The 27,748-nt window shown below is 40.2% G+C and overlaps 1 protein-coding gene across 15 annotated transcripts in view; it reads left to right on the top strand.

Moving 5' to 3' along the window:
* Positions 1 to 27,748, top strand: part of ERC1 (ELKS/RAB6-interacting/CAST family member 1) — a 495,769-nt gene that overhangs the window by 361,131 nt on the left and 106,890 nt on the right. For 10 of the 15 annotated variants that reach the window (XR_001348910.2, XR_001348908.2, XR_002830082.1 and 7 more), the window contains one exon: positions 25,496 to 25,594. Coding sequence is in view for 1 of the 15 variants with exons in the window: in XM_023756715.1 (XP_023612483.1) it covers positions 25,496 to 25,594 (99 nt within the window). In the remaining 14 variants the exon portion in view is untranslated. Of the gene's footprint in view, positions 1 to 25,495; positions 25,595 to 27,021; positions 27,089 to 27,748 lie in introns of all 15 variants that reach the window. The other 5 variants (XR_001348909.2, XR_001348906.2, XR_002830084.1 and 2 more) reach the window with 1 other exon arrangement.

Here is a 27,748-nt window from a genome sequence, read left to right as displayed (position 1 = left end):
CAAGATCGGCGGGTCCCAGGGCGGCAAGGATGCCCGCGCGGGAAGCCACCTGATATGGCAGTAACTCTATCAATAAGCACTCTGAAAGTCAGTGGCATAAATGCACCAATTAAAAGACAGATTATGAGGGTGAATCAAAAATAAAACCCACTTTAAATATAAAGACACATATAGATTAAAAGTAAATGAATTAAGCTGCAGCCTGTTTTGCTCAGTGGATAGAGCATTAGCCCGTGGACTGAAAGGTCCCAGGTTCGATTCCAGTCAAGGGCATGTACCTCAGTTGCTGGCTTGATCCCCAGTCCCTATCAAAGCATGTGCAGGAGGCAACCAATCAATGTGTCTCTCCCTTTCCCTTCACTCTCTATAAAATTCAATGGAAAAATATCCTTGGGTGAAGATTAACAAAAACAAAGTAAGTGAATTAAGTAACATTAAAGAGATTATAAGAAAAATATATTCCAAATTTTGTTAGTTGTATAATGGTTATGTTTAAATTATTAACACCTAAGAAATTGGGTGAAGGGTACATATAATATGCTGTAGTATTTTATAGTTTTTTTTTTACATGTATGAGATTATTTCAAATTAAAATATTAAAACATTAAAAATTAATAAAATAATAATTGAAATGTGTATGCATTCCATGAAAAATCTCCTAATTGCTTCTAGCATAATTTATTAAATTGTGCTAAAATTTACAAGGGTTCAATTAAAAGATATCTTAATTCTAAATGATATAATAGAAAATATATAATAGTGCAGTTATAAGCACTTATCTGAAAATAAAAATTTAAAGAAGTGAATTTAAAGAAGGGATTAGCCAAATAAAATATATGCACAACCCACGGACACAGACAACAGTATGGTGATGGTCAGAGAGAAGTGGGGGGCAAGAGCTGGGTAGAGGGGGCAAAAGGGGGGAAATAGGGACATCCTATATAATAATAATAAAAGGCTAATATGCACATTGACTGAATGGCAGAATGACTGGTTGCTATGATGTGCACTGGCCACCAGGGGGCAGATGCTCAATGCAGGAGCTGCCCCCCTGGTGGTCAGTGCACTTCCATATGGGGAGTGCCACTCAGCCAGAAGCTGGCTCATGGCTGGCCAGCGCAGAGGAGGTGGCAGGAGCCTCTCTCACCTCCGTGGCAGCACTAAGAATGTCCAACTAACGGTTTAGACCCGATCCCTTGGGGGCCTAAGCCTTTAGTTGGACATCCCCTGAGGGCTCCCTGGCTGCCAGAAGGATGTCTGACTGCAAGCTTAGGCCTGATCCCCAGGGGAGTGGGCCTAAGTCGACAGGTGGACATCCCCCAAGGGGTCCTGGACTGTGAATGGGCACAGGCCGGGCTGAGGGATACCCTCCCCCCCCCCCAGAGTGCACAAATTTTTGTGCACCGGGCCTCTAGTTTACACTAATAAAAGAGAAAAATGGTAATTGGCGTACGACCGCTACCCTTCCCATTGGCTAATCAGCGTATCCTTATGCAAATTAACTGTCAGCCAAGATGGCGGCCGGCAGCCAGGCAGCTGGAAGCGAACATGAGGCTTGCTTGCTCCAGTGACTGCGAATTCCAACGTTTCCCGCCTGCGCTGCCGGCCTCTGAGCTGGCAGTTTGAAACATTCTAACAAATATAGCCGGCTGGGATCTCAGAGCTGAAGTTATACATTGTTTCGATTATAGAACGGCAAACAAACCAGCAGCGGAAGCCTCAGAGCTAGAGCCAGAGCTAAAGCTGGCCCAGAAGAAAAAAAAAAAAAGAAAAAAAGGAGCGGTTGGGAGCTTCCCGCCAGCCTGAAAGCAGTCAAAACCGCCAGCCTGAAAGCAGCCCTCAGCCCCTCACCCAGACTGGCCAGGCACCCCAGTGGGGACCCCCACCCTGATCCAGGACACCCTTCAGGGCAAACCAGCCGGCCCCCAGGCCTCTATCCTATATAGTAAAAGGGTAATATGCCTCCCAGCACCGGGATCAGCGGAGCCGCAAGGCCTCCTGGCACCAGATCAGCATGACAGGGTGCAGCGCCCAAACCCCCTGATTGCCCTGCGGCTCTGTGTGTGACAGGGGGTGGCGCCCCAACCCCCCCCCCACGGGCCCTGCTCTGTGTGTGACAGGGTAGAGCCATAACCTCCCCATCGGCCCTGCCCTGAGTGTGACAGTGGCATCGCCCCAACCCCCTGATCGGCCCTGCTCTGTGGGTGATAGAGGGCGGCGCCCCAACCCCCTGATCCGCCCTGCTGTGTGTGTGACAGGGGGCGGTGCCCTAACTCCCCTATCGGCCCTACTCTGTGAGTGACAGGGGGGAGCTCCCCAACCCCCTGATGGGCCCTGCTCTGTACGTGACGGGGGGGGGGGGCACTGCCCCAACCCCCTGATTGGCCCTGCTCTGTGTGTGACGGGGGCAGCGCCCCAACCCCCTGATTGGCCCTGCTCTGTGCATCACGGGGTGGCGCCGCAACCTCCCCATTGACCCTGCCTTGAGTGTGATAGGGGGTGGTGCCCCAACCCCCCAATCAGCCCTATCCTGAGCATGACTGAGGGTGGCATCGCAACCTCCCAATCCGCCCTGCTCTGTGCATGACAGGGGGCGGCGCCCCAACTCCCCAATCAGCCCTGCTCTGAGCCCCACCAGGGGCTGCACCTAGGGATTGGGCCTGCCCTCTGCCACCCAGGAGCAGGCCTAAGCCAGCAGGTCATTATCTCCCGAGGGGTCCCAGACTGCGAGAGGGCACAGGCCGGGCTGAGGGACCCCCCTTCCCCCCCCCCCCCGAGTGCACAAATTTTTGTGCACCGGGCCTCTAGTATAATTATATTAGACAATCTTACCCCAATAAGTTTAATTTTAAAAAATGTGTCTTAGATGCTGTGAGCAAGAAGAAACTGGTCTTGCCAAATAAATTTTGATTCTTTAATTCCTCTAAGTGTGTACTAGCTTTTTGAAAGTGGATATGACATCAATGTTATTTTAATTTAAAGCTTCTAGTCCTTGAATTGCTGGAATGTCTTAATCTAAAGGCATTTTCTAATAGGGAAGCAGTCAGCACTAACCAGGCTTTCCAATAAATGGACCTGCCACTGCCTGAGGGGCTATTGGCATTCATGTGTGATTCCTGTTTTCAGAAAGAGGTGAAGCAACAGGGGATTTACAGATTTTGCGGTCACCCGCTAAGATGGTCCTGATTTACTTATACCCATACATACACATCCCGGGGTAACTTGTCTCCTTGATTCATTCATGGTAAAGCAGCACTTGGATAGGCTGCATCAGAGGAAGGAGCCAGGGCCAATGACAAACATAAAAACTAAAGGTTGTCTAACAAACTCCAGATGTACTGTAGTGGGTGCCAACCAGTGTGTTCCGATTATAAGTCATGAAGAAGCCCCCACTGTGATTGGCAAGTACCCGCTCTGGATTTAATGTAAACTCAGATAGAACCCTGGGAAGCATTAATACAGTCTGTTTAGCCACAGCGGCTGTCACAAAATGACCTTTCACTCAGCATTATATTCTTCTTTTTACCTCAAGAATTTTACAGCCTCCATGTTGTATTTGCTGGTAGTGTAAAGTCTGGCTCTGCCCCTGTGTGCTCTGTACAGATGTGTCATGGGCAGGTTGGACCTTTCAAGACAGGCTAGGTGGTTTCTTTTCTGTTTTTAAAAGTCAAAGATAACATTAAATGATAAAGGCTACAAACCAAAACTGATTTGGTTTGAATCTAGACAAATCTTATTTACAACTACAATTTTGTAATCCTTTGCATTAATATTAAGTGCCAGACAATATACTGTTTTATTTCAGCATTTTCTAGGTACAAGAGGAATAAAGACACAATATTTTCCTTAAAGAATCTCTCAGTCTAGTGCTTAAGATACTGGTTGCCCTAAAACATGTGGCAAAGCCATCCTGTAGACAGTATAGTCCCTGGCCTCCCCATCTTTTTCTGCCAACAGCCTCAGCAAATCATCCTGCATTCTGTGATTTATTTGGCCATTCATTTCATATTCACTGAGCATCTACTATGTATTGTCTCATATTGTATTAATCGAAAACAAATGTCTTTCTTCCTAGTAACAGCCTGTTAACTAATCAGACTTAGGTTATAATTCTAGCTATCCCTTTACCAGTTAGACAAATTACTTCTTTGAGATTTATGTTACTCATCCTAGAATCTGGACAGCATTACCTGCCTCCTAGGGTTGGTGTGAAATTAAATAAGGTAGCAAACCTAAAGCACTTAGATCCCTCCCCACTTCTGTTCTCTTTCAAAGATAGCTGTTCCATTGTGAGAACCATGCCGCAGGTGATGCAGGTTCATCGAGGGAAGTGGCATTTCAGTAACTATGGCTCTTGTTCTCAGTCATTTCCAACAAACTTCAATTTTCAACAGACTACTGTGTTCAGAATTACACAGTAGTGCAGTGTTCTCCTCCTCTGAGGAAGAACGTATTTCCCAGAGTATTTAGATAAACAGGACAATGCTACTTTTTTATCCTTTTTCTACCTGTTTTTTTTAATACTACAACTATAATATAGCATTTTTTAAATGTAGTCTTTCTTAAATCTTACATTTTGATCATTGTAGAGCATCATCTAAATGCCGACCTGTCCAAAGTTGTCATCACTAGGAAAATTATAACTCCCAAGCATACATTCTATTTCTCTCACTTTCTAGTTTTGTGACTTTACCATTTGCACACATGCCTCTTTTTTAGATCCCTAACTAGCATAACTTTTCAGAATTATGGAATAATTACAAAAATGGCTGCAATGTCTCTTATAATATAGTCTCAGGAGTGACTTATCATCACCTCTGCCTTATCCTATTGATCACATAGACCAACCCTCCACAGTATGGGAGGAAACAACACGATGGTTTCGATAACTGGAGATGGGTATCATTGCAGGCTGTCTTGAAGGTTGGCTACCACAACAAGTGAATGAAAAAACATACCGTGGTATATACATACAATGCAATACTGTTCAGCAATAAATAGGAATGAACTCCAAATACACACAACAATGTGGATGAGTTTCAAAAACACTGAGCAAGAAAATCCAGACATAGAAAAATGCATACTGTGTGATTCCACATTTATGTTAAACTCTAGAAAAGACTATTTAAATCTATGACCTCAGAAAGCAGATCAGACAACAAATCAGAATTCATTTCATTTCTTCCCTACTCAGCTCACGTGAGGGGCCTGCAGTAGGAAAAGGACAAGTTATGTTCTCTTTTGTTCCTCTTGTTTCTTTTGCCTTTGGTGTTGGGGTCCTCTGATACTGTTGCAGTACTCTAATGCTGCTTCCCCTCCACCCCCACCAACATTGACCCCCTGGGGTCAGAGTAGAACCAAAAGACACAAGCCTGATTGTTTTCTGTAATGTCACTTGACCCACAAGAAACTCATGCATTCTTGCCAAGCCTCAGTGCTTCTCTGTCCATCCTGCCATCTAGCCTCAGTGTGTTTTCCTCCTCAGATAAGCACAGGGCACATCAACATGTCTGGTGCCTAAGTAGGTACAAAGGCATGAGATGCCAATCTCCTTCTCTTGCACTCACACCCACACTTAAGGATTGAATACTCTAGGATTTAGGATTGAATTCTCTTTGAGCCCCTCTCACTTAGCTTAGACAAAGGGAGCCCTCTGTGCATGAATATATACTCTCCGTGACATCGAGATTTCTGCTACCCATCTTAGCATCATCCTCACACCGGTCTCAAAACCAAAAAGGCATGTGCTGACATGTTGGACTGGGGGACAGCAGTACTTTTCCTGTCACCTCTTAGCAAGCTGTCTTTATAATGTAGCTTGCTTAGCTCTTCTTTATCTCTAGCTTTGGGTCCTGGTCACCAATTCTGGAACAACTGGAAAAACCCATTTATCACAGTATTAAAACTAGTTTAAAAGTGACATCTAAAATTGGAACGAGAACAATAAAACTATTTTCCATTCTGTAAAAGGAGAATAGTAATGAGTATGGCTACAAAGAGCTCCTGAGTTGTTAGTGAACAGAGAGAAAAAAAATAAGTAGCAGGTGTAAAGTAGCTTGAGTGCCACAGAAGCTGTTTGTGGAAAGTAAAATGTAGTAGGCATTTATCTATCCCACTAAGCATTTTAAATTCTTGATAATGAGACCAGCCTTTGAGAGCATTCAAGTATCCATTTGTTCACTACACATGTATGATGCCAGCTACCTTTTGCTTGACTGAGCAGACATTCCTCAGAGAACACATTGTGTTAGCACTGCCCAAGGAGCCTTTAGGTTGCAGTTGACAGCACCTACTTTCCCTTGGATTTGCTGCTTACACTGATGTCACCCTTTTAGCTGTCCTCTGTGACATTACCTCCTGATAGTGGCTACTGTTTCGTGACCATAGAAGGTGAAAGCCTTTTGTCTAGTCACAGTATTTAGAAGGGGACAGAGTAAGATTGCAATTCAGTCTGTATTTATTGATTTAACAGCTCTTATTGACTTAGATAAAAATGTTAATCTCTTTTTAATGATCTGTCTCCCTTCAAGTCTAGATTTTTATATATTAAAAATCACTATATATACTTGTTCCTCTAAACCACTACAAACATTAAGATCAGCTAGATTTTTCATGCTGATGGTATCCAGATTTATTTGAAAGGAACGGGATGTAAGCATTTTCCATTTACTGTCCTCACCTCTGGAATTGCCTTCTACTTCCTCAGCTCAATCTTTACTTTAATCTTTACTTCAAGACTCATCTTTGTAGTTTGGAATTTTATAGACATGAAATCAGTTGTTTTTCTTATCATTAGCAAAACAATCCTATGCTTTTGTTCCACTCACACATTCATCCTCTTTTGGGCACAAGTTAAAACATGAGAGGGGAGGAGGAAAGAAAAAGACTATTCACTTATACTACAATTGTCAGTTTTACTTATTCTAAGCCAGATTATTCTCATTGGTGTGTCTGTTTCTTCAGTTATAGGAATCCGCATCCTGTAACTGCTGGTGTTCTCTTGTTTGTATGAAGCAGTGATACAATATAAATAGCACTAAACTGACTGTCAAGAGACCTGAGCTCTAGCTCCAGCTCTGCTGATAACTTAGTATATGATCTTGAGCAGTAATATCACATCAACTAATATACATCACTTCACAGCTTACAAAGTACTATTCAAACCCCCTTAGAGCACCTAACCCCAGGGCTATTTTGGGCCCAAGCAGCTATCTATAATTAATAAAAAGCGTAATATGCAAATAGACCAAATGACTGAACAGCAGAACGACCGTCCGGATGACTTCCGGACAACCCATGCTATGACACGCACCGGCGCCAGGCCAGCCAAGACAGATTCGATGCGATTGGTCAGGGGGCCCGCCATCACCCCACGATCACCCCGCAGAGGAAGGTCCAAGGCGCCCTCTGCGGGGCGATCAATGGGGGGGCTCTGTGATCACCCCCAAGAGGTAGGCCCAGGCCACCGGCGAAATTGATTGGGGAGGAGGGGAGCTCCACGATCACCCCAAAGAGGGAGGCCCAGGCCACCCTCTGCACGACGATGGGTCGCAGAGCCCCGGCCGGGTGGGCAGGGACTCTCTCTTTGGGGCGTTCGATTGTGGGGCTCCCTCTGCCAGGCGATTGATCTGGGGGCCTCGTGATCAATCTGATCCCCACGATCGATCGCTGAGCCCCACGATCGATCGCCTCACAGAGGAAGGGCCAGGCCACCGGCCAGCGATGCTGTGGCGGTTGTGCGGGGCCAGCCAAGCAATCGCACCCCACACCTGTTGCCTGCAAAGGGAGGCAACCAGTGGCAGGGGGCGAGGGGGGGCAGCGCCGCACAGATGGCAAGCAATGGCAGTGGCTGGGGTGGGGCCAGCTGCCAGCAGCCGGGGGAAGGAAAGCCCCGATAGGCCCTGATCGCCAGCCAGGCCTAGGGACCCTACCCAAGGGGTCCCGGATTGTGAGAGGGTGCAGGCCGGGCTGAGGGCCACCTCCCACACTCCCCCCATGCATGAATTTTGTGCACCAGGTCTCTAGTCATAAATAATAGTGTGTGAAGTGTGTAAGACAATAGGAGAGAGAAAACTGGGATTAAGTAGGAGCCACATGCTTTGTGTATAGAGGCAGCCATTGGAATTCCAGCTTGTTGTTACCATGCAAAATGTGGGCCCTGTGTTACCCAAGCACCCATCTCCCCCAACCCCTCCCAAGAATCCAGATGTTTATATTAAATCTTTTTTTCAGTTGAGAAGTAACTGGCATATAACATTATTTTAGTTTTAAGAGTACAACATAATGATTTGATATCTACATAATAAAAGCCTAAGCGACCGTTAAGGCGGAACGACTGGTCGCTATGATGCGCACTGACCACCAGGGGGTAGACGTTCAACACAGGAGCTGCCCCCTGGTGGTCAGTGCGCTCCCACAGGGGGAGCACCGCTCAGCCAGAAGCCGGGCTCAAGGCTGGCAAGTGCAGCGGTGGTGGTGGGAGCCTCTCCCGCCTCCGCAGCAGCGCTAAGGAGCAGCAAGCAGACGGGCAGTAAGGAGCAAAGGGTCCCAGACTGCGAGAGGGTGCAGGCCAGGCTGAGGGACACCCCCCACCCCCATGTACACATTTCGTGCACCGAGCCTCTAGTTTGTATATATTGTGAAATGATTACCACAGTAAGTCTAGTTACCATCAATCACTACACATAGTTCACAAAGTTGTTTTTTTTATAATGAGAATATTTAAGATTTATTCTCTTAACAACTTTCAAATATGCATTACAATGCTATTTCCTGTAGTCATCATACTGTACATTACATCCCCAGGACTTATTTTTCTATAAAGTTTGTATTTTTGACCCCCTTTACCTATAAATCTTTTGATATGAATGTTGGCAACTAATGTGTGTGTGTGTGTGTGTGTGTGTGTGTGTGTTTAAAATTAAACCAGGCCACAATCTGCCTAACTTACCCTCTCTGGGTTTTATCTTCCTCATCTATAATATTGGATGGATAGATAATAATGTATTTTAAGGTCTAAAGTTATTTTTCATGTTTTGACAAATCAGTATATTTACCTATAGTTATATTATCTAATAATTGCTGACATTAGGAATAGTTTTAAAAGAAGCAATTATAAACCATAAGAAAACACATATGTAAGGATTGTTTAAATCTGTCTATAGGAATTTGCTTATTCTGTGAAAGTAACAAGTATTTCATTTTGAAGCTGCAAAAAAGATCATGGTTACTCACTATCCCTTTAAACCTTGTTGTATCATACAAAGAAACGTTATATTTTGATGAGTTCTGCTTGCTTGGAGTTAAGTGAAGTTCAGAGGTTGGGAGACATGGGGAAATCTGGATTCCTCCCAGTCTTCTTTCATCCATCTGTTCCATCTTTTTTGTCATCAATTCCAGATGTAGGAAAATTCTTCACAAAAATTTGATAAGACTCTTTCTTCCCTTCTTTTCTAGCATCACATCTAACTTGCCCTTCCTATTGTCAGACTTCTGCCTTTTATGATGCCACAGGGATTTTATAAATCTTTTGAGTTTCCTGATCCCTCTTGAATTGTCTCAATGCAAATAAATCAACCTAGGTTTCCTGCCCCTATGCTTGTGCCCCTCCTGTTTTTACTGCTTCTATTTCTTTTCTCTTTTTCCTTCTTGAATTTATTGGAGTGACATTGGTTAATAAAACCATACAGGTTTCAAGTGTACAACTCAATAAAGTATCATCTGCACACTGCATTGTGCACTCACCACCCAAAGTCTTTCCTCTCCCATTTATCCCGGCTTTGCCCTCCTCTACCTTCCCCCAACCTCTTTTCCTCTGGCAATTACCATACTATTGTCTGTGTCTGGGTTTTTTTGTTTGTTTGTTTGTTTGTTTGCTTTTTCTAGGTCTTTCAGGTGGCATGATTTATAACTGTGTTTCCTGTGCTCATTGACCTTGGTCTGAGGATCCCATTAAGCATAACTACAAAGATTGGTTTCAGGGTGGTTCTCCTTTCCCCCACGAAACTTCTCTTGGTGGGAGTTAGACAAATATATTCCACAAAACATACTCCTACTGCTTCTTTTGATCTCTTTTGAATTAATGTGGATACTTATTAAAAGTGAATATGGGATTAAATTATATTTGCATTCAAGGACAAGAGGAGCAATATTAAATAAACTACATTGGCTACTAGTGAGTGCCCTTGGCATGGACAATTTACATGGCCTAATGGAATTATCTGTACTACTACGTGCATTTCTAGAAAACAGTATTCATGCCATTAGTCATTTCACAGATGATAATATCTAACACTTATTGAGCTAAGCCTTGTTTTGAGCTCTTTACTGAATTACTCATTTAGTCTTCACAGTAGCCCTTTGAAGTATAGTTATCCTCATTTTACAGAGGAGATTCTGAGAGAGTTAATAATTTAACTAGTCACATTGCTTGTAAGTGACTGAACAATTCACATCACTTCAGTGTTGACACTGCTAATCACTATACCAAATGTGTTGCCATTATTGTGTGCTTTTGGTTAGAGATTTCAGTAGCCTTGAGCCATATTATTAATGATTTCATAATTCTCCCATGATAAATAGTACTTTAATCAATCTTTATTTAAAATTACAGTGAAAATATATAAATTACCATAAAGGATTACTCTCAATTTTTTAAGTATTTTATAATCTTGACAGGTCAATCTGTTCCCCATCTTATATCAAAGCATGTCTTCTCATTTCAACAATTATCTTAGAAACTAGAGGCCCGGTGCACAAAATTTGTGCACTCGGGGGTGTCCCTCAGCCCGGCCTGCGCCCTCTCACAGTCTGGGACCCCTCGGGGGATGACCACCTGCTGGCTTAGGCCCGCTCCCCAGGGGATTGGGCCTAAGCTGGCAGTCAGATATCCCTCTGGCAGCCTGGGAGCCCTCGGGAGATGTCCACTTGCCAGCGGGGAGCAGGCCTAAGCTGCAGTCAGACATCCTTAGCACTGCTGAGGAGGCGGGAGAGGCTTCCACCACCACCGCTGTACTGGCAGCCATCAGCCTGGCTTGTGGCTGAGCAGAGCTCCCCCTGTGGGAGTGCATTGACCACCAGGGGCCAGCTCCTGCATTGAGCATCTGCCCCCTGGTGGTCAGTGTGTGTCATAGTGTCCAGTCATTCCCAGTCATTCTGCTGTTAGGGTCAATTTGCATATTACCCTTTTATTATATAGGATAGAGGCCTGGTGCACGGGTGGGGGCCGGCTGGTTTGCCCTGAAGGGTGTCCCAGATCAGGGTGGGGGTCCCGCTGGGGTGCCTGGCCAGCCTGGGTGAGGGGCTGAGGGCCGTTTTCAGGCTGGCCACACCCCCTTCCCGCTGGAGTGCCTGGCCAGCCTGGGTGAGGGGCTGATGGCTGTTTGCAGGCTGGCCACAGCCCCTTCAGGTTGGGGGTTCCCGCTGGGGTGCCTGGCCAGCCTGGGTGAAGGGCTTAGGGCCATTTTCAGGCTGGCCACACCCCCTTCAGGGTGGGGGCTCCTGCTGGGGTGCCTGGCCAGTTTGGGTGAGGGGCTGATGGCTATTTGCAGGCTGGCCACGGCCCCCAGCCACCCAAGCTCCCAGTGGAGGCTGGCTGGAAGCAGGTACCTGGGATTTATTTATCTTCTATAATTGAAACTTTGTTGCCTTGAGCGGAGGCCAAAGCCAACCAGGGCAGGCGGGAAGCTTGGCTTCCTCCATCGCTGGGGCAACCAAGCCTCCTGCTTGCTCCAGCTCCATGGCTGCCGGCCGCCATCTTGGTTGGGTTAATTTGCATATAGTCGCTCTGATTGGCTGGTGGGCGTGACTTGGGCGTAGCAGAGGTGTGGTTAATTTGCGTGTTTCTCTTTTATTAGATCAGATTGTTGACTGGATTAATGAATAGTGGTTGTGGCAGAGAGTTCTGATTCAAAGCTCAGTATTTGAAATCACATAGGCTGATTATTAAGCTACCAAGTTTGAAGACCTATGTTCTAGTAACCCTAAATTACCCTTAAAAATAATTCTGGTATTAAAATACTATTACTATCATATATATATCTGCCCCCAAAAATATTACACAACATTTATTAAGGTAGTTTTTGGACACCATAATTTTTTAATTTAAAAAAATAATGAATTTGCATTCTCAAGAAGAGTTCATAAAGATGAGAGTCTGAAAAGCTACTGGAAATAGTAACTGTTGAAGAATGAACATCTGTTATTTCTGAGGTCCAAGGGTTTTTTCCACCTGTATTTCAAAAGTTCTACAAAATATAAGAATTTAAATAACTCCATAAATTGTTGAGCTTTAGTACTAAAACAGTATTTGTGGTAGTTGGTTTTCAAGGTACAGAATGCTTAAAATACAGTTTATGAAATTGCCAATCATGTTCCTGAATAGAGCTTTTGAATTAGATATGATATTTTTCTTGGATTTGTGTAAAATTGCAACCTACTAGTGCTGAAATCTAAAATTGTGGGCTCTCTGAAAAACAATTTTGAATGTGCACTTTCCAAGCCTCCCTAGTTTTTAACTCGTCAAATCATCACAAATCTACTAAGAGATTGAATTCATAGTCCTATGTTTAAATGCATACATTTTCTTTACAATTGTACCCAAATTGCAAACCTAAAACCAATACCAAACTGTCTATTAAGAGTCACATTAAACACTTGTAGGAGCCTAGTTGACTATTTATTGGCTCTCATTCACTGGCCTGAATTCAGGGAAAGTATACAGTCTTAACAGTATCTTCGCTGGGAGTAGATTCCATATCAAGAAACCACTGTTGGTTCATCTGTAAGAATCAACACCTCATCCGTAAAAGTTTTATCATGAGATTGCAGCAATTCAGTCACATCTTCAGGCTCCACTTTTAATTCTAGTTCTTTTGTTATTTCCACCACATCTGCAGTTACTTCCTCCACTGAAGACTTGGACCCCTCAAAGTCATCCATGAGGGTTGGATAAGTTCTTCTTAACTCTTGTTAACGTTGATGTTTCTACCTCTTCCTATATTCTTCTTTTTTTAAAAATATATTTTATTGATCCCTTACAGAGAGGAAGGGAGAGGAATAGAGAGTTAGAAACATCAATGAGAGAGAAACATCGATCAGCTGCCTCCTGCAAACTCTCCACTGGGGGTGTGCCCGCAACCAAGGTACATGCCCTTGACCGGAATCGAACCTGGAACCCTTGAGTCCACAGGCCGACGCTCTATCTGCTGAGCCAAACCAATCAGGGCGTGAATATTCTTAATGGCATCTAGATTGGTAAATTCTTTCCAGGAGGTTTTCAATTTACTTTTCCCAGATCCGTCACAGGAATCACTATCTATGGCAGTTGTAGCCTTACAAAATGTTATTTCTTAAATAATGAGACTTGAAAGTCAAAATTACTCCTTGATCCAAGGGCTGCAAAATGGATGTTATGTTATCAGCCATGAAAACAACATTAATCTTGTTGTCTATCTCCATCAGAGCTCTAGGGTGACCAAATGCATTGTCAATGAGCGGTAATATTTTGAAGGGAATCTTTTTCTTCTGAGCAGTAGGTCTCAACCATGGACTTAAAATATTCAGTAAGCTATGTTATAAACAGATGTGCTGTCATCCAGGCTTTGTGGTTCCATTTATAGAGCATAGGCAGAGTAGGTGTAGCATAATTCTTAAGGGCTCTAGGATTTTTGAAATGGTAAATGAGCATTGGCTTCAACTTAAAGTCCCCAGCTGTGTTAGTCCCTAACAGGAGAGTCCTCTTGTCCTTTGAAACTTTGAAGCCAGGCATTGACTTATCCTCTGTAGCCATGAAAATTCTAGATGGCATTATCTTCTAATATAAGGCTGTTTCATCTACATTGAAAATGTCATTTACTGTAGCCACCTTCATTAATTATCTTAACTATATTCTTGCATAATTTGCTACAGCTTCCAGATCAGCACTTGCTGCTTCACCTTGCATTTTTATGTATGGAGATGGCTTCTTTCCTTAGCCCTCATGAACCAACCACCTCTAGCTTCACACTTTTTTTTCTTTTTCTTTTTTTATATTTTTTAAATATATTTTATTGATATTTTACAGAGAGGAAGGGAGAGGGATAGAAAGTTAGAAACATCGATGAAAGAGAACCATCGATCAGCTGCCTCCTGCACACTCCCTACTGGGTATGTGCCCACAACCAAAGTACATGCCCTTGACTGGAATCGAACCTGAGACCCTTGAGTCCACAGGCCGACGCTCTATCCGCTGAGCCAAACCTGTTAGGGCTGGAATATTATATTTTAAATATATATATCTTCAGTTGATCTTTGTATCTATGACAATCATGACTGATGAGGAAAGTCATGACTAATTTGTCATGCCTTACTTGGGTACTTGGGTACAAGAGAGAGAGAAGTTCCAGTGTGAAGTTACATATCTCCACATATGCCAACTGGAAGCAAGGAGCTTACTATGAGGGTTTTCTAATGATGTAAATTCAAGTGTGAGGTCTGGACCTGATTGAGAACAGTATACATGGAGAGTGAAGAATGGATGCTAGTAATGTTATTAAAGAAGAATCAACATGCTTGTTAACTATCTGAATTAGGTCATTGATAGATATAGGGAGCCAAGTAAATACAGAGATAAAAGGCCTGGGGTGGAGACAGAACCTGGTGGAGGGAAACAATGGGAGGAAAAAAGAGGGGACATCTGTAATACTCTCAACAATAAAGATTAAATAAATACATACATACATGGAGCTCTTTGACCAGGAAAAATACTCTCACTGTGCTGGGGTCCAACCCCAGCAGGTCCAGGGGTCCCCAAAGGTGTGGACGGAGTCGGCGAAGAAGGAATGACATGGAGACAGCGTTCGGTTGATCAGCAGCCTAGCCAGGATCTCCAGCGAAGTTCTGGTCAGGAACTCCAGCGAAGTTCTGGTGTTAGGTTCTCTTGCCATGTTCTCTCGCTAGGTTCTCCAGCCAGGTCTCCAGATTCTCCAGCCAGGTTCTGTCCAGGTTCTCCTGCCATGTTTTGTCTAGGTTCTTCAGCCAAGTTCTGTAGCCAGGTTCTGTCCAGGATCTTTTGCCATGTTCTCTCACTAGGTTCTGTCTCTAGGTTCTCTCTCTAGGTTCTGTCTCACACTTTTTTTTCTGAAGCTTCCTCACTACTCTCAGCCTTCTTAGAATTGAAGAGAGTTACGACCTTTCTCTGGATTAGGCTTTGGCTTAAGAGAATGTTGTGGCTAGTTTGATCTTCTATCCACCACTATACTTTTTCCAAATCAGAAATTGGGCTTTTTTTGCTTTCTTATCATTCATCTATTCACTGGAATACCACTTTCACTTTCCTTCAGGACTTACCCTGGTGCTAAGAGGCCTAGCTTTTGGCCTATCAAAGCTTTTGACATGTCTTCCTCACTAAGTATAATTTCCAGCTTTTGATTTAAAGTGATAGCATGTGACTCTTCCTTTCACTTGAACACTCAAGAGACCATAATAGGGTTATTAATTGGCCTAATTTCAATATTGCTGAGTCTCAAGGAATAGGAAGGCCCAAGGAGAGGAAGAGATGGGGGAGCTGCCAGTCAGAACACACACATTTATTGATTAAGTTCACTGTGTTATGAGCACAGTTCATGGCACCCCAAAACAGTTACAATGGTAACATCAAATATCACTGATCACAGATCACCATAACAAATATAATAATGATGAAAAAGTTTGAAATATTGTGAGAATTACCAAATGTGTCACAGAGACATAAAGTGAGCAAATGCTGTTGGGAAAATGGCACCAATAGACTCCTTCAACACAGGGTTGCCACAAACCTTTAATTTGTAAGAAACATAATATCTTTGGATTTGTGTAAAATTGCAAGCTACTAGCACAATGAAGCGAGTATAATAAAACAAGGAATGCTTATAACAAATATAAACATTTATGCACCTACTGACCATCAAAAGCAAAACCTGACAGAATTGAAGAAAGAAAAGGACAGGTCTATAATAGTTGGAGAGTTCAAAACCCCATTAACAATAATGGCTAAAACAACCAGACAGAAGACAAGTAAGAAAATAGAGGATTTAAACATAGTGAATCAACTAGATCTAGCAGATATATACACAACAGTCTACCCAACAGCAGTATACACATTCTTCCCTGTGCACCTGGGACATTTTCTAGGATAGACCATATGTTAGACCACAAATTAAGTCTCAATAGATTTTAAAAGATATATATCATGCAAAGTGTCTTCTTTTACCACAACAGGATGAATTTGAAAATCAATAGCAAAAGTAAAACTGGGAAATTTATAAAATTGTGGAAATTAAGTAATACACATTTAAACACCCAGTAGATAAAAGAAAAGATCACAAGGGTAATTAAAAAATACTTAGAGATGAATGGAAATAAAAATACAACATAAAACTATAAGACATAATAAAAACAATGCTAAGGAAGAAATTTGTAGCTACAAATGCTTACATTAAAAAACAAGAAAGATCTCAAATCAGCAACCTAACTTTACAACTTATGGAAGTAGAAGAACAACAAACTAACCAAAACTCACAAAAGAAAGGAAATAATAAAGATTATAGTAGAGGTAAAAAAAAAAAAAAGAAAAAGAAAGATTAGAAAAAACTGTAGAGAAAACTAATGAAAGCAAAAGTTCGTTCTTTGTAAAAATCAGCAAAATTGATAAACCTTTACTTTGATGAACTAAGAAAAATACAAATCTCAATTACTAAAATCAGAAATGAAAGTGGGAACATTATTACTGATTCTACAGATAAAAAAATAATTAAGCCCTGGATGGTGTGCTTAGTGGTTAGGGAGTCAGACTGCACTGAAGGGTCATGGATTGGATTCCTGCAAGTTCCATTCCCCAGCCCCGGTTGGGGCACGTGGGGGAGGCAACCAATCAATGTGCCTCTCTCACATCGATGTTTTTCTCTCTCTCCCTCTTTTTTTCTCTCCCTTCCCTCCCACTTTTCCAGTCTCTCTAAAAAAGCAATGGAAAAAATATCCTTGGGTGAGGATTAACAAAAAAAAGGATTGTGAAAGAGTACTCTGAACAATTGGACACCAAAAATATTGAATAACCTAGATAAAATTGGCAAATTCCTGGAAACACAAAACCTACCAAGACTAAATTATGAATTAGAAAATCTGAGTAGATCTATAATAACTAGTAAGGAGATTGAATCAGTAATCAAAAATCTCCCAACAAAGAAAAGCCCTAGACCTGATGGCCTCACTCTTAAATTCTACCAAATATTTAAAGAAAAACTAATACCTATGTTTCCCAGACTTTTCCAAAAAATTGAATTCAAGGTAGTACTTCCTATTAGACCAGTATTACCCTGATACCAAAGCCAAAGACATTATCAGAAAAGAAAATTACAGACCAGTATCCCTTATGAACATTGATGCAAAAATCCTCAGCAGAATACTAACCTTAAAACTAACATCAACCCTAAACCTAATCCTATACCTAATTTCTCCATCACCTTAACCCTAAATTTAACAATAACCTTAACCATAACCTCAACCCTAACACTAACCTTCACCCTAACACTACACCTAACCACAACCTTAGCCCTAACCAAAACCTTATACCCAACTTCAAACCTAACTATAAACCTATGCCTAAGCCCTAACCCGATCCTTAGTCCTAACCTTACCAGGTATACCAGTTAATAATGTGGATTTTGTAATCAAAGAAAACATGATAATTTCAAGAGAAACATCAAAAGTGCTTTATTCAAAGTAATGTCCATCGCTAGCTACACATTTCCCCATCTTTAGGTAATTTGTGGATACCATTCCAATAGAACTTTTCTTGTTTTGAGGCAAACCATTCAGAGACCCAATTTTCCACTTCTTCATACTTTTTCTTTTCTTTGTACGTTTTGAAGTGCTGCTCAAAAAGTGTGTATGCCATCGATTGGAACAAGTGGTAATCTGAAGGAGCAAGGTCTGGTGAATATGGCGGATGGGTTAATACTTCCCAGACAAGATCTTTTAACGTGTCTTTAAATGGTTTTGAAGTGTGTGATGGTGCATCATCATGAAGCAAAATTACTTTGCTGTGTCTTCTGGAACATTCTGGTCGTTTCACGATCAAAGCGTGGTTCAAATTGATTATTTGTTGTGGGTAGCGATCAGTATTAATGGTTTCACCTGGTTTTAGAAGCTCATAATACACCACACCTTCCTGATCCCACCAAACACAGAGCATTGTCTTCTTTCCAAAGCGATTTGGCCTTGCAGTCGATGTTGATGGTTGACCTGGATCAACCCATGATTTTGTGCATTTGGGATTCTCAAAATAAATCCACTTTTCATCGCCAGTCACAATTCGGTGCAAAAAAGACTTTCTTTGGTGCTATTGAAGCAACATTTTACTGATGACTTTTCGGTTTCCATTTGTCTTCATTCAGTTGATGTGGCACCCATTTTCCTTCCTTTGAAATCTTTGCCATTGCTTGTAAATGATCAGAAATTGTTTTCCTGAGCAACATTCAACCTTTCTGCAAGTTTTTGAGTTTGACACGCATCTTCATCCAATAATGCTTGTAATTGTTGGTCTTCAAACTTTTTCGGGTTACCTGGACGTTCTTTGTCTTGCACATCAAAATCATCACTTTTAAAGCGTTTAAAGCAGCATTCACAAGTATCTTGAGATGGAGCATGTTCACCATAAGCTTCCCAAAGTATTCAGCAGCACTTTTCTTCAAAATAAAGTAATGAAATATAACTTCCCGCAAATGCTCATTTTTTGGCACGAAATTCGACATTTTTAAGTGTAAAAATATCTATGATGTTAACACCTTCAGCAAATTGGACATATGAAATGTTGAAGCTTATTGTCAATACAACAAAATTGCATATATATCAAATAGCATATATATCAACATATGTGTAACTCCATCTATTGAAAAAAAACTGCATTATTAACTGGTACACCTAGTATAATACCTAAAAACAAACAAAGTACCCGAACAGGTGGAGAGTTATACCTGGAATGGTAAGAAGACCTGGGGAAGTAAAGAGGGGCTCACAGTGCTCCCTGCATGGTGATGGATTTGATATATGCTGCTCAGTGTGTCTCTTCATTATGAATATGTGACACTGATAAAAAGAAACCAGGTAAAGGAAATAATAGAACAATTTAGAAGAACACCTTCTTATTCCTAAGGAGCCTCACAAACGACTTCTGTCGTATTCTTATTTGCAAAGTATAATAATTTTTTAATAGTGATTTAATCTGGTGTCGCTTTAGGTAGGTCTCCACTGAAGGATTAAGAAACCTTTTATAGGTTGGTAAACTGAGCCTGCAACTATAACTTAGATGTTTTATCGATGATTGAGAAGTTAATATATACTTGTGTCATTATTTCTTTAGCCTCAGAAATACTAAAGTACACATACTATATTTGAATATATTTGACCTTTCCATATTAAATAACGTAAGTTTTCTAACAGCTATATACATTTTATGCCATCATTGTTCATTGTTTTTTATTTCAATTAAATACAAGTCCACTAGACATATGAATATTCTTTTCATTCACACCCCTCTACCTTTCTGTGGAACCAGGTGTGTATCTTAGGGACCTGGACTTTATAACAACTCCAAACAAATTTAGGCTTTTCATATTAGGGAAAAGTTATTTAGAGGAAAAGTGAAATATAACATAATTTTACTTAGTTTTGACAATTTATATTTGTCAGTACAAGATTACTCTTATAGCATTGTTTGTTAACAGTAAAATATTAAAAATAACCTAAATGTGCTTCAGCAAAGAGAACGAGGCAGCCATTTATTTACTTATATGGAAGACTGTTCAAAATGTAGTTAGATGAAAAAATAGTATAGAATAGTGACTAGAATATGCTAACACTTGGATTGCGGGAAACGTTGGACTTGATGTACATCGTTTTGTGGTTACATCGCCATCTCCCATTTATTTATTAAAAAAAAAAGTTCCATCATTTCGACGTATGTACATATGCGCCTTATGTTTCTTATTATTTATTTACCACAAGTAAAGGTCAGGAATTGTTATCTTTCTTTTAATTTTTTTTTTTTGCTGTTTCACTTCATTACTGCTGTGTATGTCCCCATGTGAGTGACGTAGGTGCTTATGTAGGTGGGTTCTGACTTACAGCAAAAATGGCGTTACGTCACGCCATAGGAACGGATCTCCAACGTAACCCGAGGACCTACTGTATTTGTTGTGTGTACACTTATAGAACCATGCAATGTCAGGAAATCTTTGGAAATACATGCAAGATAGTGGTAACTGTGGTAAGCCCTATGTAGTGGAACTGTTAAGATTAGGAGGTAGACTTACTTTTACTGCCTAGACTCTTCTACTATGTAAATACACAAAATATTCAAGATAATAATAATTAAGTTTTTTTAAATAACATGGCAATTATGGGGAGAATTGGTCAGCTTTTGGGTTGCTGCAGCTGAGATTCTTTATGGTTTCATTTTGCTTGGTGCATAGTAGAAAGTGTTTGCAAAATAATAATAAGTTTCATGATTTCATCAGTAAACTAAAAGTACTAATCAGGACCAAAATTTAACTACCAAACTGAATTATTTAAAATCAAAACAAAATCAGTAGAAGACACATTTTTCTATTGTAGACCTAACACTCCAGTTGAGGTAATAAAATGGGATGAAAACGTAATCTGATTGTGACAGCTGTTGAGCTAAATTTAGCACAGTTATTTCTTCTAATCTTGTTGCTGTCCCATTCCTAGAGCACTGCTTCTCATGAGCTCTTCCCAAGGCTTCCATTGTTTAACCAATGGAAAAGGAACTTCCCAAACTAGATAGGTAATCTTCAGTCAAGTATGTATAAAATGACAAACATGTGAAACAACTCAAAAAGTTATGGGGTTTTTTTTCATGAAATAAAGTTTTACATGTCATTTGTTGAGATTTTGTTAAACTTATAACTAATACAGTCTGGCTCATCTAACTGAAATTGATAGGGATTATGCTTTCTTTTCATTTTGTATATCAAATACCAATGTAACAAATAAAGCTTAATTAAAATTCACTAGACTAAATTTATTTCCAAGGTTTAACAAATGTATGTGGATATAATTTTAATACTTTCTTAGATATTATTATAATTGGAAGTAATTCAAGTTATTAAGGTTAAAATGTATTTATGGTGTGTTTTCCAAAATATCTCAGAGTATTTCTAGGTAAAATTATTTTTAAAACTTACTTAGGTAAGTTAATAGCACTATCACAAACTGAAAAGCAAAGATTAGTGAACAACTAGATAACTGATCAGAATCCAAACCTTTTCTTTCAATACTAACATGTACTGTTTCTCAGCTTAACTAAGTATTTTTCTGTGAAATATAGTTTCTATAACACCTTGGTTGGATATTGGCATCTTAGTCTTAGAAGAAAAGATTAACAGATAAAACAGTGAACTCCTTTTTCTCTGGTAGGATATGTGCACCTGTATACACAGATATGCATTTACAACTAAAGAAGTTTATTCCAGCAAGTTATTTCTCTCTCTTTTTTCTTCCTTCAGACAATCTTATTTTTTATGTCATTTGACCAAGGAGAGTTCACTATCTGCATATGCACATGGCATGGTTCAAGAAGGAAAATATTTGGATATAAAGTACCTTTTGTGTCAGTAAAACACGAAGGAATTACTTCTTTTGCTTGTTTTGTTGGCCTTATCTTAAGAAGAGAGTGGTACAAGAGCTCCTTAAGAGCAGAATCATTTACACAGTCTGTATAATACCTAATGCTCTGTGAGCCATCAGATATTTAGTGCTCAACCCTCATGACTATGCAGAGAACAGGCTTCACACCAAATTTCTGAATACTAGACCTAGGAACACTAAACTTTGATAATCTTCATGTCTTTTAGAAATGGAGAAGTTCTTATGGTTATTTCTTCATTCACTTATATGGATCAGATGAGTGATCTTTGATCTTATCTGTCTAATGTGATCACTTCCTTTGGGAGGCTTTCATACCCATTCCTACGAAATACTTGAAACACATTCTGCCTTGAAGGTGGATTTGTGTGTGCTTTATTAGTTCTTTTAAGTTTTTTAACTTACACTAGAAATCAGATATTAAAGATTAAGTGCATAATGTTCTAAGAAAATAACTAGGCAAGTATACTTTTGCTGCACATTCTTATTAAAGTCAACATGGAAAAGTTTCCTAGCTAAATGAATGACGTGCAGATGTTTTGCTCACTTTCTGGTTACACTGCTTTGCCCTGTCCTCTCTCCTTCCTCCTTTTCCAAGCTGCTTTGCATAAGACTTTCCATTTGTCATCGCAATACCACATGACACAAGAAAATTATCCTACATATTTTCAGTGTCACTATAAGTTATCTCAGGGTATAAGTTTGATATCACAGATAATTCTTGATATATATTTTCTTTGCTTTCATTTTATAATGAAGGGAGGAACTGGCTTAGAAATGTGTATATATTATTAGGTGAAAATATGAAGAATTAAATGCCCAATAACATGGGACTCAAACATTCATTCAATTGAATACTCTGCAGCTAGTTAAAATTACATTTTAGAATAATATTTAATGACATAAAAAATGTTTATAATGATGGTGATAGCTAAAATGTATTGGGTGTTGATATTTTGCCAGACTGCTTTCTAAGTGCTTGTGTTAGGTCAATTGACTAATCCTCACAGCAGTCTTATGGGGAGAAAGTATTGTTATTCTCATTTTAAAGATGAGAAAACTTAAGTTCAAAGCATTTAAGTAGTTTGCTCAAGCTTAGATAGCTGGTAAGAGGTAGAACTAGAATTCAGACCCAGGCATCATGACATGAAAAAATACCAAAGAAAAATCTCTATATGGAACTAGGCAAAATGTTTTAAATTCCTTATGGAACTAGGCAAAATTTTTTAAATTCATCTAGTAAAGAAAATGTGTTTTAAGATACCCAATCAAATTTAAAGCAGAATTAGTGGAGGGGAAGGACAGCATGTCCTACCAGATATCAAAATATACTGTTGTAAGATATTGTAATTTTTAAAAGTACCATATTGTAGCAGAAATAGAATAAATCAGAACAGCATGCTATTTTTATGTTCATAGGAAGAGGCTGAATGAATACACCTAAATATTAACAGTGCTTATCACTGATTAAAGGTATACACGTGGTTTATTTTTCATATTATGTACAGTGAAATATTTAGATCATATGTATTAGCAAGTTTATTTCTACTGTCTTTAAAACTTCAGCTTATAACAATATCAGTGCAATATATATTACTATTTGATTTTATGTATAGTGTACCTTGTATTTTCTGAATTGCTTGCTCTGTAAAGCGAATTTTCTAAAATATTACATGTACATAACATTTCTATATACAGTGGGGCCTTGACTTACGAGTTTAATTCGTTCCGTAACTCAAACGAGCTGATGGAGCTCGTAACTCAAATTACTCGTATGTCAAATCTTAAAGTGAACAAGTGAGACACGTGATGCTGGGCTGATGTTGTGGCGTTCACTGTGACGTTTGCTGCTCCAACTAGTGGTGGGGTATCTGAAGCTGGCTCGTAACCTGAATTTAAGCTCGCAACTCAAAGCAAAAAATCGGCCGAGAGATGGCTCATATCTCGAAAAACTCGTTAGTCGGGACACTCGTAAGTCAAGGCCCCACTGTATATAAACATCCTATATAATAAAGAGGTAATATGCAAATTGATCGTCATGCCCTCACACAAGATGGCCGCCCTCTTGTGGTCAAAATATGGCCACCACAAGATGGCTGGCAGGGGAGGGCAGTTAGGGGCGACCGGAGGGCAGTTGGGGGCGACCAGGCCAGCAGGGGAGTAGTTAGAGGGTGATCAGGCTGGCAGGCAGAAGCGGTTAGGGGCAATCAGTAGGCAGGCAGGCAGGCGAGCGGTTGGGAGCCAGCTGCCCCAGATTGTGATGGGGATGTCCGACTGCCTGTGGGATCGGGCCTAAACCAGCAGTCGGACATCCCCCGAAGGGTTCCAGATTGGACAGGGTGCAGGCTGGGCTGAGGGACCCCACCCCCCCTCCAGGACACAAATTTTATGCACCGGGCCTCTAGTTATATATATAAAATGTTAATTATGTACAATGTTAATTATACATAAATTCATCTATTCAGGGCTTAAAGTAACCAATTACATAGAATTGCTTCCTTTTTGGTAAATATTGAAAAGAAATGGCAATGGTAATAATTCTCTTCTAGTCTAGGGTTAAAGAAGAGGATTTCAAAATCTTTGACTTATTTTAAAGCCTGAATTATTGATGGTTTAAAGAAAAGATATTGAATGTTATATGTGTAGCTTCTGTCTGATCAACTTACTGAACTTTATTGTAAGTTGTAATAGGTGAGAAAGGTTTTTCAATTCATTGTCTAGGATTTTCTAGGTATATAATCATTTCATTACAGATAATGATAACTTTTTCCTAATACTAATATCTATATGTTATATAACATTCTCAAAATGAAATAGTTGTTTAAAAGGATAAATAGTTCTTATAATAACATTAGAGGCCCAGTGCACAAATTTGTGCATGGGTGGGGTCCCTCGGCCTGGCCGGCATTTGGGGATGGCTTGGGGGAGGGACCACGGGAGGTTGGCTGGCCACAGGAGGTTGGATGTGGGAGCAGCTCCTGCATTGAGTGTCTGCCCCTGGTGGTCAGTGTGCATCATAGCTACCAGCCATCTGTCCAGTCATAGCGATTGCTTAGGCTTTTATATATGTAGATAGATGGAAAGATGGGTCTGTATATCATGAAGTGAAAAATAGAGTTACAGAGTCCTATCCTATCTATAGGATAATATAGAATTTATTTTAAGAAACAAACATTGCTTAAAGTGCTTAATTTGAGGAGATTACCCCCACCCACCAAAAAAAAAAGAAAAGAAAAAATCCTGTACCAATTTAGGACATTGTCTTAGTTTGCTCAGGCTGCCATAACAAAATACCATAGAGTTGGTGGCTTGCACACAGGATTTATTTTCTCACAATTCTGGAGGCTGGGAAGTCCAAGATCAAGGTGCCAGCTGATTCAGTTCCTGATGAGAGCTCTCTTCCTGGCTGAAAAAGCCACATTCTTACTATGTCCTCACATGGCAGAGAGAAAAATACAGTGTGGGAGGAAGGGGTATCTTTTGTCTTACAGGGCCACAATCCTGTCCAATTAGGGCCTCACTCCTGTGACCTCATTTAATCTTAAATACCTCCTAAAAACTCTATCTTCATATACAGTCACATTAGGGGATAGGCTCCAATGTGAATTGCGGGGGAGGGGGGGCGGGGGCGAAGGGGAATACAATTCAGTCCATAGCTGTACCTAAACCTCCCCCATATCCTCAGAAATCCTGTTTATTTTATCTCAGACAGGATTAGTTTTATCCTTTCTTATGACATTCTTAAGGCCTTTGTTACTTTACAGTGTCATAGAATTTTCATCTAAATGTAACCTTATGAATCATTTCTTCTTAGACACAAAATCGAATGAAGCTAATGGCCGACAACTATGAGGACGACTACTTCAAATCCTCTCATTCCAATCAAACCAATCATAAACCCTCCCCAGACCAGGTAAGTCTGCTCTTGAATGTTTTATTTAAAAAAAAAAAACTGATATGCTTCTATTTTTATGTATTCTGTACTGTTGTGCTATAGATTCTGGGATATAAGTTATAAAAATAATCAGTTTTTAAAAATTCCATCATTTTTTAAAAAACACAGATTCAATTTCTGTACAGGAAGATAATAGATGATTCTGAATATATTAAGAGGAGGTAGTAAAAATATTTGAACACAATAAAGAATCCTTGAATTGGGTTGAGAAAAAAACCTTAATCTTCTCAAAGACACATACTAATTTGTAACTGTCCTGCTTTTCTCACTAAATAAATAATGCCTTATTAGAAAAATAAGAGTCTTGTGAGCTCAGTGAGGCACAACTCAGGGCAAAGGTAGCTATTCTTTAATTGCAAATTTTAAAGTCTCTGCTCATCATCTATTAAACATGAAGATTAAAACATAGTTTCTTCACTCCATCCTTGGTGGATCCCTCCAGTATATGTCATTTTCAAAGGAAATTGTTGCCTTCCACTTCTCATCAATGCAAAAGAGGCATTGATGAGTCTGAAGGGAACCATATTCAACTCTATATAGTTTTTTGAAAAAAATGGAACTCTCCCAAGATCTTGAAAATGATGGATGGGGGAGAGTGGTGAACAGATTACCTCATGTCCATAGCCAACAATCAGATTTCAACATCTCCATCACAATCTTAAAATAATAGCTGAGGGGGAATAAAATAATAGTTAAATAATTATATCCATATGATCAAAAAGTCAAATGAAACTCCCCTACTAAACATCTCTACTAAACGATGGCCATGGTGTTGTCTTAGGAGAAGAAGAAGAAATATTGCAGATGAAAGCAGCAATAATATCCAAACTGCATTTTTTTTTCTAAGATTCAGAAGGTAGATGACATTTACTAAGCCAGTTGAGTCGAGCCTTATATTTAGGCAAGCCTATCTTTAATGTAGGCAGATGGAGAGTTGTCTGCCTGAGGTCAGCAGTCTTGTTCTGCCAAGAAGTCGTTATACTTTCTCCGCCTGCTCCTGGATCCCTGGGATTAAATGTGTGCCAGTGTAGACAAGATAAGCATTAGAGCCTTTCCTTGAAACAGGTTTGATAATAAATACAAGTAATTGGATGCCTGGGAGTAGTGGGAGGCAAACAAAAATGGAGAAAGGCTGAAGAACGGCAAATAATAAAGAAAAGTCTCCAACTTGATAATTTTGTCCAGTCAAGCCTTCGAATGTAGATAACATCTTGGGAAAGTAGGAAGCATAGAAGTGTAACAACAAACTAAAAAAGAGTCAAGAAATTAGAGTCCATTTTCTTCTACTACTTATGCTTATGTCTTTGTTTTAAATACTAACCAACTCTTTTTCATTCCCATGCTGCTCTGGGGCATTGTTCCCTTCGTCATCTCTCTCCCTATAGGATGAGGAGGAGGGTATATGGGCATAGCCAATCAGATGATCTTAGTTCAGCCATTTTGTTCAGAACGGTGAGAAACGGCTTTCTTTAACTATAGAAATGTTTTTTGTTTGTTTGTTTGCTTTCATTGTTTTTTGCACAATCATTCTCACATCATGTTTCTCTGTAATTCATAAAATCATTTGGTGTGCCTTCTGATTTCTCATTTCACATGATTCCTGTGTGTTTTGCTATGCTTCTGACATAATGGGGTTTGGGTTTTGTGGATTTTTTTTTTCTTGTGTGTTAATAGTCACTTTTATAATTTTTAAATACATTTTGGGAGAACTTCCAGGGCATATAACTAAATTTCTCCTGTTGTGATTTTATTAATATTCTATCTAGAGTGATTTTACAGTGTCCTGGTAAGGTTTATAGAGACTTACATCAAATTGGAAATAGAAAATTGACCAAGTACTCTGCCAGTAGATTGGGGATATACATTTTTGTGATAATTAAATATAAATATATCGTCTTTAAAAAAAAAAAAAAGCAATCTGTACTGTGAACCACAACCTTTTGTTTCTATTTATAGAAGAACTAGAGGTCTGGTGCACGGATTTGTGCACAGGTGGGGGTCCCTCAGCCTGGCCTGCGCCCTCTTTGCAATCTAGGACTCCTCGGGGATGTTGACTGCTGGTTTCAGCCTGATCCCTGCAGCAGCGAGGACCCCACCAGTGCACAAATCATA

The sequence above is a fragment of the Myotis lucifugus genome, unplaced genomic scaffold (genome assembly GCF_000147115.1).
Source record: "Myotis lucifugus unplaced genomic scaffold, Myoluc2.0 scaffold_98, whole genome shotgun sequence".
NCBI classification, from domain to species: domain Eukaryota; kingdom Metazoa; phylum Chordata; class Mammalia; order Chiroptera; family Vespertilionidae; genus Myotis; species Myotis lucifugus.
Note: the sequence above shows the minus strand (reverse complement) of the source record. Positions and strands in the feature narration are given on the sequence as shown.